The sequence below is a fragment of the Gossypium raimondii genome, chromosome 10 (genome assembly GCF_025698545.1).
Source record: "Gossypium raimondii isolate GPD5lz chromosome 10, ASM2569854v1, whole genome shotgun sequence".
NCBI classification, from domain to species: Eukaryota; Viridiplantae; Streptophyta; class Magnoliopsida; order Malvales; family Malvaceae; genus Gossypium; species Gossypium raimondii.
In genome coordinates, this window is record NC_068574.1 from 12,927,558 (window position 1) to 12,944,852 (window position 17,295).

The 17,295-nt window shown below is 36.4% G+C and overlaps 1 protein-coding gene across 1 annotated transcript; it reads right to left on the bottom strand.

The window, feature by feature from the left end:
• Positions 1-442: 442 nt before the first annotated feature.
• Positions 443-3,721, bottom strand: LOC105778710 (protein NETWORKED 2D). Its single transcript, XM_012602461.2, has 2 exons — positions 3,571-3,721; positions 443-3,289 (listed from the first exon to the last, which is right to left on the bottom strand). The coding sequence occupies exons 1-2, from the start codon at positions 3,662-3,664 to the stop codon at positions 465-467; spliced, it is 2,919 nt and encodes a 972-aa protein (XP_012457915.2). The 5' UTR covers positions 3,665-3,721; the 3' UTR covers positions 443-464.
• Positions 3,722-17,295: the final 13,574 nt, after the last annotated feature.

Sequence of the window (17,295 nt, forward strand, 5' to 3'; positions counted from 1 at the left end):
ACCTAAAACCCTTAATTCCTTTTAAAATTGTCATATTTGCCTAATTAACCCAATAAACATGTTTATAATTAAATTTAAATAAAACTATTATTTATGATTATTACACAGTGATTCGAACAAAGCTGAAGAAAACAAAATTAAAAAAAAAAACATTTTGAGAAAGACCTGATATAAGCTAATCAAATCTATCAATTTCGAACCCTACATAGTACAACTTTTCAAGGCAACTACTACAAGGATGTCTTCTTTGAAGAAACAGAAGCTTCAAAACCAAAGATGATGATACAAATAATGAGATATTTATGTCGTGTTCATATCTACGTATCCAAAATTACGATAGTATAACCCCCCCACCCCCCCAACAAAAAAAAGAAGAAGCAATTTTTCAACAAATAGTAAAAAAAAAAAAAAAAAAGAGCTTATAGTATAAGCAAGAGTGGGAGTGGAAGCACATTTATCTATTACTACCTATTTCCGGATTTATGGTACTTCCGTTGGCCCTGAACCACGGAAAAGATGGAAGTCTTTTGTTTCTTTTGTTTGACACCAAAGATAAAGGACCTCAAGGGCACATTGGAGCGAGGGTCCTGTTGGCCAGAGCTGTGGCGGCTCTTGGAACCCTGTACTCCCCAATCTTCACTCAACTTGGTCAGTGCCTTCTCAGCATCACGCTGCAATGCAGCCGCCAGGTCCAAACCAGCTTGCAATTCATCACCCACCCTGTTGTTCTCTTGTTTCATGTTCAATATTTCGCCTTGGAATTTCGCCGCTTGGAAACTCGTGAACCTAAACTCCTCGTCCTCCGCACTTGCTTTCAACGCCTTGGTGATCTCCTCTTGGATTTCGCATAAGGACGTGAACCTGTTCTTCAGTTCTTCTTTCAGCGACATGCTTTTTTCAACCCACAGGCTCAGCTCCGTCTGTATTTCTCTCAGGTGCTTGTATAATGGTCGTACGTCCGATTTTACTGAGTACTTGCTTGTGCTGCTTCCCTCTTGGTTTTCTGATCTTTCCTCTAGTTTTAATACCTCACTCTCTAAATCTTTTACCCCGGTTTGGTACTTTTGTACTTCGTATAATGTTGAGCTGAATCTGAACCAGAAATCCAAATTCTCTTCTAGCAGTTCGTCGATGTTCGTCCGGAACCTTTCTTCCACTGCCGATTTTTCCGAGTCCAAAAGCTGGCCCAGAGCTACTTCTTTCTTTTCTTTCTCTTGTTTCACTTCTTTTACTTCTTTTACTTCCTTCACTTCTTTCTCTTCTGCTGGAATTGCTGATGTAGTTGCAGACGCTGGTATGCATTCGAATTCCTCGGATTGGTCAGCGTTGTTGGTTTTGGCGATACCGCTTTGGTTTCGGCTTACTTTCAGACGTAAAGATCGAATCTCTTCGTCTTTCTTGGAGTTGCTGTTCTTCAATTCTTTTAACTGCAATGTTAGTTCAAACAGTTCGTTTTGATGATTTGCTTCCAGTTCCAGTAACTTCTTCTTGGTTTCCTCCAAGCACCGAGACAGTTCAGCGTATTCATGTTCTTTTGAGTCGGATTTGGGTACAGTGTTGGCTATCAGTGACGAAGCTTGCCCCACAACTTTAGCCATTGCTTTTAGCTCTTCATAATCATCTGAAACCTTAGAACTTTCACGGCTAACGCTTCCTTCCTCTGCAGATTTCGGAACAGAACTTACTGCTCTCGGTTTATTGGCTTCTTCTGCAGATTTCGGAACAGAACTTACTGCTTTCGGTTCATTGACTTCTTCTACAGATTTCGGAACAGAACTTACTGCTTTCGGTTCATCGGCTTTCTCTACAGATTTTGGAACAGAACTTATTGCTTTCGATTCATCAGCCATGGCAGTGGCGGTGGGGGTCGGGACTTGGACGTGTTCTTCAGACCTTTTTTCGGATTCGACTTCAGAACTTTTTTCGGTTTTGATTTCCACCGGGGAACTTGCGGGTTTAGGGGTCAAAAATTCCTTGCCTGCTTTTGCCCTCTTGGGCTTTTCTTTGGTTTCCTTCTTGGCGGAGGCAGGCAAGCTTTTGGAGGTTTCAAGATCCTCAACAGGCTTCACTTTCTTGGAAAGTTCATCAAGATTAGAATGTGCTGCATTCAAATGAGATTGCAGATTGTTGCTTCGGTCTTCAACGCTGTGGTTTAGATCCTGAACCCCTAGCAACTTAATCTCCATCTCTGTTAACTTCTTCATATCATGGTTCCTATCCATGAGATTGTCTTTCTTACCATCTTCTAGGCTTTGAATCAAGGCTAGAAGTTCGTCATTTTCTAATCTTAATCTCTGAATAAGAGCAGTCTGAGATGAAACTGTAGTTTCTAAGCTGGTCACCTTGTTCACTAACACATCGATCTTCTCCGCCATGTCTATGATATCGTCATCATCGCCATCCTTGGGCTCCATTTCCTCCTTTCTCTGTTCCACCATGTTAACCGCTTTGGCTTCCATTTTTTTCGCCCTTTCTTCTGCAATTCTCGATACCTCTGCAGCAGATTCATTGGATAGAAGCACTTTCTTCAAAGCATCCAACTTCCCCCTTGCATCATTGATCCTATTTTGCTCTACTTCAGCTTCCACAACCGCCCTCTCCTGTGTCTTCTGCAGATGATCCAATGTGTCTTTGCACGATTTCAAAGCCGTCGCCGCCATTAAGTTCCGAGCTTCATCGTCGTCAATCAGCTTCCCTTCACCAAATTCATCTTGCAAAGTATCAACTTTCTCCTGCATTTCTTTGATCTCATTCTCAACTTCCCAGTACTTGGCCAATCCACTCTCATAAGAACTCTTAACAAATTCCTTCTCAGTCTGCAACGCCAGGATTCGTTTCTGAAGCTTATCAATATTCCCAATTCCCTCTTCCTTGGTCAAACCGGACTTGGGAACTACCGTAGCTGCTTTCGTCGCTTTCTTCTCTTGCACTTTCTTCTTGGTATTTGTTATGAACTTCAATTCTTTAACAGGTAGCTTCGGAACCTTAGGGACTTTGCACATGTTATTAGAAGGCTTCCTTGGCCTGGGTGCGCAATCATCGTCGTCATAGTCATCTATGCCGAACCGGACTTGATCGGGACAAACAGCAGCAATGGTGTTGTTTGCATTCTGTAACTCGGTTGATAAGTGATCATATCGATCGGCTAAGGCACGGTAACCACGGAAAAATTCTTCCACGAAACTTATGATTTCAGGCCTCTTTTTGTAGTACATTTCGGCTTTTTGCATAAACGAATCTCCATCTTCTTCGATGAGTTTAAGCACTTGAGATACCTTTTCCTCCATATCTGCAAATTTTCCCAGATTTCCAGTCACACAGATAAAGCTTCTATGTTTCAACTCTAAAACATTATATATAGTTACATTAGATGGATCCTGTTATCATTTTTCTTAAAGTTCCCTTTTAAGTTTTACAATTTCATTAAGAAAATTTCATGATCAGAAACATAAATAAAGGATGAGTGTTGGATCACAACCAAACTTAATTAAAAATTATCTCATGGAAAAAGAAAAAAAAAACCAAAAACCCAGAAATTCTTATGCATTCAACATCAAAAAGTATTATTACCATGAAGGTTTTGTTCCATCCATTTTGATTGCTTAGTTCTGATATGGCTAGCCATCCACCATGAGTAAGCATTGCTAGCAGCTCTTTGCAACATCTTGTCTTGTGTATATTTAAAATGCAGAAAGAAAGAAAAAAAGAAGGTTTGTTTCAAGCTAAGTAAGACCCCCCTGAAAGCATGCAAAAAGCTCTCTTTATCTTCCAATAAAATAAAGAGAAAGACATAGGAAAGCTAATCAAGAGAAGAAAAAAAGTTGGTTTTGAGAATGAAATGTGAAGACAAAGAAATTAGTGTGTTTTTGTTTTGTTATGGGAAATAGTATGGAAGGGAGCAAACCTCGCCCGAATTATATTCTTCAAACAATGAAGCTTTCTTTGTGCCTTCACGTGGTAGTCTTTCTTTCAACAAGGTGTTCCCCCTACTTTCTTGGTTTAGATATTAGGATGATTTCACCTTTTCTATTTTTGTTGATTTTATGATTTTATTTTATTTAATCAATAAAATTTTCGAAAATTAAAAACTAAAATGATTTTTCTAAAATATAATGCATTATAAAAAATGTTAATTTTTTTAGAAAGATAAAGGAAATATTAGTGTAAGAAAATATTTGTAAAGTAAGGCCTATAGGTTGTTTTTTTAATTAATTAAGCCTTTAGGTTGGTTTTAAAATTAATTAGGGAAATAGGTCGATTTTAATGGAAAACGCGTCCAATTGAGTGAGCTTTCTACACAGGTGTCAGGAAATCGATCGTCCAGCTGGATGTGTTTTCCATCAACAATAAAAAAGCAACAAATTTTTTAACGTTACCGTGCCAACGGTAAAAGAAAATTAAACTTCCAACGGTAATTTTTTTTACCCTATAAATACCCCAAATTTCATTTTTTTCATTCACATCCTTCTTTCATCTCTCTCAAACCCTCTCAAGTATCTCAACTCTCTCGTTTTGATTGTGTTCGATATTTTCATTTAAAAATAATATTTTAATTATATCGTATTTTATTTTTTAAAATCGATTTTTCACGAATGATCGCCTCTCTAATCCGCTTCAAAGATAAGCATATTTCCGTCGCCTAAGCAGTAATGGTAAGACGGAAATTTAAATTTCATTAATTTCAATAATGTTAAATTTAATATTTTTTTCAATTTGAAATTGTTTTTATTGAGTAAATAGGAAGATGATCGTATTCTGAAGGGCTTCATTCATAATATAGGAAAGCCTGAATCCATGAAATTCATGGCCACTTGTAAGCAATTAGATTCTTACATGCGTCTCGCATGTCCGGGGCTGCAAACTCGATTTGGCACTAATCAGAGTGTTGGTGGAAAGATTGAGGCCCGAAACACACTTTCCACCTTCCATGCAGTGAGTTCACAATCACACTCGAGGACATAGCACTACAACTCGGTCTATCGGTGGATGGAACAGTCATCATGAGATCAGCGATCGTTCCAGTAAAGTGGGCCTCCGCGAATCACTGTTGGGGAAGGTCCCGGACAAGTTCGAAAGTAGTCAGATATCGATGAACAAGTTGAAGGATAATTTCGACGAGCTTCGTAAAAACCCAACGGAGGAGGTCATAGAATAATACGCTCGAGCATACATCATAAGTTTAATCGGGGGCATTTTAATGCCCGAAAAATCTCAAAATTTTGTGCACGTAAGGTGGCTACTATATCTAGTGGACTTCAACGAGTGCGAAAAACTAAGTTGGGGATCTGTCGTATTATCCACGTTATACTGGGAGTCGTGGGCCTAATGGAAACTATTGTTTCTATGTCTCAAGGTGACCGACCCATATATCTTCTCGTTGGTGACAATATAAACATCATTTATTAACAAACATGTAGTTTGTACAGTAAATTTTTTTATTATACATTTTGGCTAACATACTGCTTGTACAAGTGGAACCATGGGCTGAGCTACGTGAGACTACCCGATGAGCTAAAAGATAGTAGGTTCTTTTTAGATCAACGCTCAGAAGTCGATGTTAGCTACTTATTCTTTCGAACTTATATTAATTATGTAATGATTCGTAAAAAAATTCATACATAACGATATTTACAATTTTGATTTTCAATTTGAATGGATGCAGTACGTCGACACCGATGTCATATCTTGCATCCCCCTTGTAACACCCCTAACCTCTCTCCCTTGTTGGATTAGGGTCACGAACATTACTAACAATTCAAAACAAATAATAAATCTTAATTAGACATGTAATCTAGCCATTTACATTATAATATACAGGGAGCAATACATGCTAATTTAATATTTACGTATTAGTGTCTTATACAATCAAATAACTAATCATGCTATGCAATGCTAAACTTGGTCTTCTACTATTTACACTCTTATCACTATTTATCCCTTCTTGAATGCTAAAAGTTGGATACATACAAGACTATTCCAACTATTAGAATCAGAGTATTGGTCCATACTCCGTTTACGATTATCTTTTTATTTTATCTTTGATGATGTTAGTAGAATGCACTAAATATAGGTTTGCTAATTCATTCCAATTCAGAGTAAAAGTTACTCTTACAGCCCCTATTTCGAGTCTACGGGACCTTAAAAATAGTTTAGAAATAAGCAGGGACTAATTTAGAATAATTCTAGAAGTTTAGGGTCATTTTTGAAATTTCCTAAAAATAGGGGACACACGCCCGTGTGGCTAGGCTGTGTGGAATGCCCCAGGTCGTGTGACTGTCAAAGTTGGGACACATGGCAATGTCCCAGCCCGTGTAATTCACTGACTTGAGACACACGCTCGTGTCGCAACCCGTGTATTTGTCCGTCTGACTGAGTAACTTGGGTCACACGCCCATGTTTGACACACGACCATGTGCACCTAAAAGTACCTTAAAACTAAAGTTTACCATTTCTTACTTACTTGGGCACTAAGCAACTCATTTACCAGTCGTTTAACCTATTCAAAACACTATTAAATTTGCTCAAAATACACCTAATTCATCACCTAATATGCCTAACCAATGTACCCTTATTGGTACCACCTTTTATATGTTCAAATACATCAACAACACATTAAACATTTAAGACTTTCATTCATATCACATTTACCATATTTGAACTAACTTTCAACTTCTAAAGTCACAAAATTTGAAGCTAGGTACATACCAAACATTATGCTAAGCTACCAAACTTTAAACTATCACATACCAAGATAAAAACTAGGCTAACATACCAACATAGCCTCAACCACAACCATAACACATTTAACCATCATTTCATTAGCAACTAAGATAACAACACCTTATAAACAATATCAACAAAAGACTCCCTAGGTACATGCCATTACAAAATAAGATATCACTACACTTGAGCTCGAGATTTTTGATTTGATGCTGAGTCGGCGATAAATCGAACAGTACCTAGGTTGCACACGAAAAACAAAATCGTACGCTGTGTAAAACTCAGTGGTATTTCTATAATCCGAATAATATAAACTTGGTATAAATATTTAAAATGCAATATGCAACAAGTAAGCTATGTTCAAAAGTTTCAATTCAGTAATATAATTTTTGCTCATTCCTTATTCACTTCTACTAAGATTTCACATATTCAAATATAGATATACATATCAATGGCATTTCATATAACATTTGAATATATCAACTCATGCAATGGCATGATTCATCTCTTTGATCACTACTTGAATTTATTTCAAGTTTCACATCTCATTTCTCCATTTCATATTTCATTTCTCATTTCGTATTCATTTATCATCTTTGCCATTTTGATATTTTCTCATATCATATTCATTTCTCATATTTGTCATTTCAATATCAATCACATGAACTTATTATTTAATTTCCCCTAATAACACGACTCTAACTCAAACGGATACACGGATCCAACCAACACACTAGCTTGGCACCCAATGCCTCATCAGATAAATCTGAAGTAATAACTGCACCTAGTGCTATATAAATTGACACCTAATTTCTCATCGGTTAAACCGAAGCAAATTGGCACCCAGTGCCTTATTGACTTGAAGTCGAAGTAATCCCTGAACTCTTCTTATCCTATGACATGCCATCTATATACGACTCAACTCGATACAGTTAATAGGGTTTCATTTTACTTTTCAATACCACCAATTTCTCAATTTCACATATATACACATGATCACATATAAACATATATTTAATTCAACCTCCATATATATTCAATAAATTCATAATTTACCGAATCAATCCATTTCAATCGACTATGAATTCAATTCAATTTCAAAGTAAAAAAGCACTCACCTCAAATGCTTACCATATGAAACAATTCAAAATGTAATAATTTATAACTTAGTTCGGATTATAGAAACACAAATTGTGGATTCTGAGCTATTAGACATCGATTTTATCCTTCCCCTTTGTCGAAACCGTTTTTTTGAAAACAAAAATTTTGGTTGTCGACTTAAAAAAATTGGAGTCGCCGCCGATCCTTTGTTAAGGTGTGATCGGCTCACCTTAAAATGATTTTGGTCTGCGAAGTTTAAGAAAACAGGCTCGGGAGTCAGTTACGCACGAGGAAGGATTAGCACCCTCATAACGCCCAAAACTGGTACCAAATTGATTTTTTTAATGCCTTGGTGTCGAAAATTTGAAAAGACTTTAAAAGGAAACTTTTTATTTCATGAATGGATTAAAATAATAAGACATTCATATTTCAAAGAAATAAAACACCACACCCAGTGAGTTAGGGCACAATGTTTTTAAATCTCCAAAATACACGAATATTGCCTTTTACTTTTGAAAATTCTTATTTCGAGAAGAAAATGTCATGACCAGTAAGTTAGGACCCAACAGTTTTGAATTCCCGAGAATAAGCTTTTATTTAAAATTTACGAATTTATTGCAAAACAAATACTTAGCTTTCTAAATTCGTCGAAAAATAACCGCAATCCAGTAAGTTAGAACACGATCTTTCTCGAGAATCATGAATGCCAAATATTTTGAAAATCATAAAATATGATGATTTTCATACTTTAATGAAAACATACATTTTCTTTAAAAGCAAGATAAAATGTTAATACACAACATGAAACACATACTTTAATTTAAATTATAAATGTGTATGTATTTACAAAATATAAATGTATGGGTATATCATGAAAATATGTGTGCATGTAAATATATGTATATATGTACAATATGCATATAAAATAATAGAATGTGTAAAAAAATGTTTACAATGATTTTTTAAAACGTGTACATAAATATATTTTAAAAAATATGAGAAATATTACATAAAAATAAAAAATGGACTAAACGTACATACTTATTCATAACAAAATATAAAGAATACATATATTTTAAAAAAATGTCCGTATGTGCCAAATTCATGCATGGCTTTATAAAAGTTTATATATATATATATATATATATATATATATATATATTACAAGAATGCATGTATATATTGAAAATGTAGAAAAAGTATATTTACAACAATTTTCAGGTAGTGTACGTGCACATATATATGCATAAAACTATGAAAATAAATAATAACAAAATATGTAACATATGTATATAAAATGCATATGCGTATATAGGTAAATATAATAATAATAAATAATACAATAATAACGATCTAAAAAAAAGTCAAAAGAGAGGAAAAAAAAAACAAAAGAATGCAATTAAAACGGAATGAAGGACCAAATTGTGAAGCACGCCTTATATTCGGGTGGTTAGAATGGAAATAACCCGCCTCCTAAAACGGTGCGCAGCAATCGTGGACCAATATGCAATTGCATAAAATGCACAACAAAATTTAAAAGAAATAGGAAATGTAATTTAAATGCGCTGCAAAAACAAAGGGACTGATTGCGCAAATTGACCATTGAAATAAAACACGCGGATCCTAAGAAAACGGGTCTGGTTGTCGGGTTTCGGCCTATACGACGCCGTTTTGAGGCCACTGAAGCAGGCCTTAAACGGCGTCGTTTCGCAGCCATTATAAAAACCAAATTTCCCTAAAAAAAACTTCATTTTTCTCTTTGATTTTTTTAAAAAAATAGCAGAGAAACCCTCTGCTAGGGTTTCTTTTGCGCTGCCGCCGCCGCCTCTGGAGATGGAGCCTCCAACTCCGATGACGACGAAGTGAAGGTCCTCCGATTACTCAATGCCGGTAAGTCTCTTTTCTCTCCCTCTTCATTTATTTGTTTTAAAAAACAAAGAAGAACATAAAAAAACAGTAAAAGTAAAAAGAAAAACAAAATAATCACCTTCAAAGAAACTTTTTGTTTTTTTTCTGATTTTCTTTTTATTTTCCTTAATTTCGTCGGTACAAAATTTGTCTTCCCCCCGAATACCGATTGAAATCGGCCTTATATAGCCGAGTAAACCCCACAAAAAATGACGAAAGAATTATTTTTCCTTATTTTCTGCGTTTACTCTCGTTTAAATCCGCTTTTGCCTCAGGTATGAAGGTTGTTGCACGTGGAGGCGCAACTCTCGCGGAAGAGGCCTCTAGCTCCGAGTTGTGCGCCGATTGGGACTGCTGGAGGCAGGGGCTGCTACTAGGGTTTCCCAACCCCTCCTTTTTCCATTAGTCTCGAGCCTGGATTAGGAATTAGCTATTGGGCCCGTTTATTGGGCTTGTATTTTTTGTTTGGGTTTATTTGTTAATAGGCCAGACCAAAATTGGTATTACAGCTGCCCCTCTTTGCTCGTTATCGTGTAACGAGAATAGAGCAAAGACTCTTAAAGACCAATTTTGTCTGGTCGTATGGATCTTGGCGTTCTTCTTCTTCAAGTAGCCCCGTTCCTTCCTACTGCGTCTTCAGAGGTATTGGAACTGGTGCTTCAATCTATTCCACTGGAATGTCGGAGAGATAGGATTCATTCGTTGTAACTTCTCAAATGAACAAAATTTGCTATCTTTAATCTATTCCACTGCAACTTCAGGGAGATAAGAATTATAGCTTCAATTTGTTCTGCTACAACCAAAGGATAAATCTAACGCGATTAGCTCTACTGCAACTTCAGAGAGATGCGATCTGTGGTTTTAATCCTCTCCACTGCAACCTCAGGGAGATAGGATTAGTTTCTTCAATTTGTTCAACTACAATGTCGGGGAAACCAGATCTACCGTCGTCGCTTCAATCTATTCCACTGCACTGTTAAGGAAGTAAGATCCGCCGTTGTGGCTTCAATATTTTTAATTGCAATATCAGGAAAACCAGATCCGCCATCGTAGCTTCAATCTATTCCACTGCACTGCTAAGGAAGTAAGATCCGCCGTCGTGGCTTCAATCTTTTAAATTGCAATATCAGGGAAACCAGATCCACCGTCGTAGCTTCAATCTGTTCCACTGCACTGCTAAGGAAGTAAGATCCACCGTTGTGGCTTCAATCTTTTAAATTGTAATATCAGGGAAACCAAATCTGCCGTCGTAGCTTCAACTGCTCCCTTTGCCCGCTAAGGAAGTAAGATCCGCCGTCGTGGCTTCAATCTTTTAAATTGCAGTATCAGGGAAACCAGATCCGTCGTTGTAGCTTCAATCCGTTCCACCGCACCGTCAGGGAAGTAAGATCTGCCGTTGTGGCTTCAATCTTTTTAATTGCAATATCAGGGAAACCAGATCCGCCGTCGTAGCTTCAATCTATTCCACTGCACTGCTAAGGAAGTAAAATCTATGGTTTCACCGGTTTATTCTCTAGAGAACATGACCTGTATAATTCAATTTATGAACCTAATTATGCCTAGTGATTAGGATGACATGATCAGAATGAATCAAATGCTCCTAACTAGACGTGTATGAATGACATTTGAATGAATGCAGAATGTCATATTTTGAGAATGATCATTCTTTATCACTTGGGTTGTCATTACTCAAAGTTAAAGTTTCATCGTTAATGTGGTATAGCGTCTTCTTGCTCGGCTGGCGTCTCTAAAGAAACACTTGACCAGATTGCCCCCACTGTAAACCTCCAAGTTTGATCTATTGGGGCACAAAATTTGTACCATCTTTCTCCCGTTGTAACCCAAGAGTAAAAAGATTCGGCCTTTTCTCAATCCTCTGTTATCACAATTCAAGGATACAAGTTGTGAAACTCTTTGGTCTCTTACACCATTCCCAGGGTGTCCTACCAAATGCTTATGCACAAATGAAGAATTTTCCTCTCCAAGAACAACTTCTTATTATTATTCGGTGATCATTGCTTGCTTGTTCATCTAAGCTTTGTCACCAACACGACATATTGCCATTTTGTTCAATCGATGTTTTAGACAACAAAATTCAAAGGGATAGTCTTAATTTAGACTCTTCCTTATTAGACTTCCAACCTTTGAACTTGGTGCGTTCTAAACAATAGTTCTGTTTAAGGTTCCTATATTATTTAGAAACTTCTAGAGTAATATGCAAAACTTCCCTTGTGAAAGTTTTATTAGTCTATTAATCATTACTCTAATGCAACACACTTGCAAAGAGAACAAAATGATGGATAAAATTGAATTGGTTCTGAGCATAACTCGGAATGAATAAATTATCAGAGATAATAAAGATGGATAACAAAGACATTGATTTAGGAATGCGTATCTTGGAAATGAATAAAGTGTTCCAAGAATAACAAAAATAGTATAAGGATTAGGTGCCCCAGATATCGCAGCTTGAACTTTACTGTACAGACTTTCTGAAGACCATTCTGAGTTTAACATGTGTTTAGGAGTACTTTGTCGATGCCCCAAGATGTCGCCTACCCTTTCCTATTGATTCAGGTATAACAAAACCATTGCATGCCCCGTTCTGATCAGTATTTGAGCCGCCCTTTTCGGGTTTTCAACTCAAATCCCCTTTGGTCTAAGGCGCCCTTTGCGAGTTTTCACCTTAGCCTCTCCATTTTTACTTTTTCATTTTCATTTTCATCACCTCTTTTTTCTTTTTTCTCTTTTTTTTTGGGGGGGACTCAAACTGCCCTTTACGGGTTTTTACCTTGGTCCTCTCCTTCTTTAAGTAAAGTATTTCTTGGTGAATCGAGTTTGAGGACTTTGCGGTTTATCATCCATCTTACTCAAAATTAAAGCTCCTTTGGAAAAGACCTTCTATAACATAAGGTTCTTCCCAATTTGGCATCCGTTATATTTTTTTGTAGAGTGAGGAGCTTCTTCAGCATTAGGTCGCCATCGTGGAATTCTCTGGGACAAACCTTTTGCTATAGGCTCGCATCATTCATTTCTTGGTATATCTGACCTTGATGAATAGTTTCTAGCCTTTTTCTTCAACTAGGTTTAACTAGTCGTATCGGGATTGGATCTTCATCCTACTTCAGCTCAGCCAAAACTCGAAGAGAAAGAATTTCAACTTCAATGAAAAAACGTGATAAATTGGAAAGAGTGGCATTGCCTTGGTAGAGTTTTCATTGCATCATTCATGATATTCGCCTTGAACATACTGCAAATTTCTGATATCGTGCTGTTGTTCAGATTGCAATGACGGCGCTTAAACCGGGTACATCCTGGTATCACCGTGCGAAGGCATCTTTGAATGCTTGAAGTAACCCAACAACGTATTACTTTTTTCGGTCATGCATGTTCCCTCAAGGTCAAAGTCTCTATTGTCTCCTCGTGAGGTAAAATTTCTTTCCTGCTCTACCATCTTTAATAAGTCCAGAAATAAGTTACAATCCATGTCATCTTCAAAGTTGTGAGATCCCTCTAAACACATGTCTCACTCAAGAGGAGATTCTAAGTCTGTAACAGTGTCACTCATGTCATTGATATTTGGGGACCCATAGTGGGTACCAAAGAATATACAAAAGAATGTATGAATAATATGAATGAACGAATGAATGATTTGGCAGAAAAAATCTAAAAGAAAGAAGAAAACGTAAAGACTGAAAGAACTTTTGCTCAAAGATGATTGCAATAATGTATTTATTAAAATAATAATATTCAGACGTGAGCCTATTTCACAAAGAAATTCTTATTGCTTCTAGGCTGAAAGCAACAAGTGTGTTCTGAACATTACTCTAAGTAAGCCCCAGATGCTATAGAGATTTCTTTTACAATCTTATTATTTAGACGCTCTCAAGTTTATAATGGTGGATACCTAACAAGGTCCCTTTTCAAGTGTGTCTTCATATACAGAATTGATATGAACGCTTTCCAACTCTTCTTCATATGTCGTATTCATCCCATTATCAATGTGATTGGGTAGTGAATTTTTTGCCCTCGATGAGTCACCAAACTTGACAACACCCATGTTGATGAGTCTCTCAACCAGCTTCTTGAAGGCAGTGCAATTCTCTATTGAATATCCTGTAATTCCCGCATGGTAGTCACATTGTGCGTTCGCATCATACCATTCGGGATACGGAGGTTGTAGAGGCTTCACATGAAAAGGGGAAGCAACGTGTTCATCAAATAAGCCTTGATATAACTCTCTATAAGACATCGGTATGGGTGTGAACTGAAGCCTTCCTGTATTTGTTCTCATGCAAGGTTCTTGCTTTAAAGGGGCTTGATGGTTGGTGGTCTTTGTCTTTGGCTGCCCCACAATAGTTGGTTTTGAGTAGCCCCTATTATACCTGCTTGCATTATCCACCTTATTCCCCTTATTCCTTGGGGCTTTTACAATATCTGGCGCTCTACTATTGCCTGCTTTGTTTCTGCTGGGTCATTAAGGGCAACAGGACTGGTTAGATTGCCTCTTAGATTACAACCTGGGCCTGTCGAGTGATTCGTCAGTGTCGATGTACCAGTCTGATATTGTTGAGGCCTGATAGTAAAGAGTGCCCCTCGTGGGTGTGCATCTGGCTGGATTTGAACACTTATTGGGATAAATTTTGGGGGATAGGTAGGGTCCTCATTATTATCCCCAAAGTGAACCGCTGGACTTTTCCCTTTTTCTAACCATTTACCCAATAACTGGGTTAATTGGCTCATCATATCTCTTTGGAATTCTAATAGCTGATCTCTCATATCTTGCTGAAATTTGGTCAATTGTTCTTGTATCTGCATTTGCATTTGCTCTAATTTCTCCAACCTTTGGTCCATTTCTCTAGCCTTTGCTTGGGTACCGTGAGGGTGTTGGTTTTCCAATTTAACTGAAATAATTTTACTCAATTAGGCTCTTTCAATGGATTTTAATGCATATGATGCTATGTAATGCAAATGCATGAGATGAATGCAAGAAGAGACGTTGATTCTGATTCAATTCCATTTAGAAAACTTTTCTAGAAGACAAATTTCTTTACATAAAGCGGATATATATATACGGCTTTGCCCTCATACTCCAAGCGAGGACATCTTCTCATTCTTCATCTGGATGCTAAGATAAATCTTGCGAATTCTTCAAAAGGGGTATCTCCTCTACCTCTTTTTTACTTGATCCTGGTTATAATCCAACGTCTGCCCATCCCCGTAATGCTCCTCAACTTCTTTAAGGTAGTTGGAATGTCAGAAACTCTTGAATAATCAGCTTGACCTTGAGGCACGAAGTAAAGTTATGTATTCCTCCATCACCCTTCTCTTATCACGTTTTCTTGGACCATATTCGAACAACCATATTGTCATCCACTTTATCAAGAAACCCATTTTCTTATGACAAGCTCTCTATTTAGTAATCGAACTCGAATCAACATCTCTTTTCTAATATGCAAATGCAATGCAATAATGATGTCATGCAAGCAAGACAAAAAAAACCCAAGTCATTATCCCACCAAAAAGATATAATCCAATACAAACATGAAATAGCCAGAACATTTATTCAGGAATCCTCTAAGGTTTGGTATAGCTCTACCTAGGGCAAGTTCTTAAAGCTCACTATATGAGGTTTAGTTTCTAGAGTAAGGGTACCCGAACCAGCAGATTCCTCGATCCTCACCCATTATAGGCTCATATGGACCGAGTTCAGTTCAGGGGGACACATTTCCCTATGGCTTCACGGGGATGAAAATCTCACGAAGACATAGGTACGGATGTATCCCGAAAGCGGTCCACTACCCTGCACGGAGGTGAAAACCTCACGAAGGACTAGTTTCTTGCTTCCACTCAAAGGTAAAATGCAAAATGCAAATGCAAAGTCACCACCTTGATCCAATCATGCAAACCCCATGATAAAAATCAATGAATGCGAAGAGAAATCATGTTTTTTTTTAAAAACTTTTGATTTTCGACAAGAAGACAAAACATAACCAATTCATGGCTCGACTCTCTAAAAGTCCCCAGTGGAGTCGCCAAGCTGTCGAAACCGTTTTTTTGAAAACAAAAATTTTGGTTGTCGACTTAAAAAAATTGGAGTCACCACCGATCCTTTGTTAAGGTGTGATCGGCTCACCTTAAAATGATTTTGGTCTGTGAAGTTTAAGAAAACAGGCTCGGGAGTCAGTTACGCACGAGGAAGGATTAGCACCCTCGTAACGCCCAAAATTGGTACCAAATTGATTTTTTTAATGCCTTGGTGTCGAAAATTTGAAAAGACTTTAAAAGGAAACTTTTTATTTCATGAATGGATTAAAATAATAAGACATTCATATTTCAAAGAAATAAAACACCACACCCAGTGAGTTAGGGCACAATGTTTTTAAATCTCCAAAATACCCGAATATTGCCTTTTGCTTTTGAAAATTCTTATTTCGAGAAGAAAATGTCATGACCAATAAGTTAGGACCCAACAGTTTTGAATTCCCGAGAATAAGCTTTTATTTAAAATTTGCGAATTTATTGCAAAACAAATACTTAGCTTTCTAAATTCGTCGAAAAATAACCGCAATCTAGTAAGTTAGGACACGATCTTTCTCGAGAATAATGAATGCCAAATATTTTGAAAATTCATAAAATATGATGATTTTCATGCTTTAATGAAAACATACATTTTCTTTAAAAGCAAGATAAAATGTTAATACACAACATGAAACACATACTTTAATTTAAATTATAAATGTGTATGTATTTACAAAATATAAATGTATGGGTATATCATGAAAATATGTGTGCATGTAAATATATGTATATATGTACAATATGCATATAAAATAATAGAATGTGTAAAAAAATGTTTACAATGATTTTTTAAAATGTGTACATAAATATATTTTAAAAAATATGAGAAATATTACATAAAATAAAAAATGGACTAAACGTACATACTTATTCATAACAAAATATAAAGAATACATATATTTTTAAAAAAATGTCCGTATGTGCCAAATTCATGCATGGCTTTATAAAAGTTTAATATATATATATATATATATATATATATATATATATATTATAAGAATGCATGTATATATTGAAAATGTAGAAAAGTATATTTACAACAATTTTCAGGTAGTGTACGTGCACATATATATGCATAAAACTATGAAAATAAATAATAACAAAATATGTAACATATGTATATAAAATGCATATGCGTATATAGGTAAATATAATAATAATAAATAATACAATAATAACGATCTAAAAAAAAAGTCAAAAGAGAGGAAAAAAAAACAAAAGAATGCAATTAAAACGGAATGAAGGACCAAATTGTGAAGCACGCCTTATATTCGGGTGGTTAGAATGGAAATAACCCGCCTCCTAAAAAGGTGCGCAGCAATCGTGGACCAATATGCAATTGCATAAAATGCACAGCAAAATTTAAAAGAAATAGGAAATGTAATTTAAATGCGCTGCAAAAACAAAGGGACTGATTGCGCAAATTGACCATTGAAATAAAACACGCGGATCCTAAGAAAACGGGTCTGGTTGTCGGGTTTCGGCATA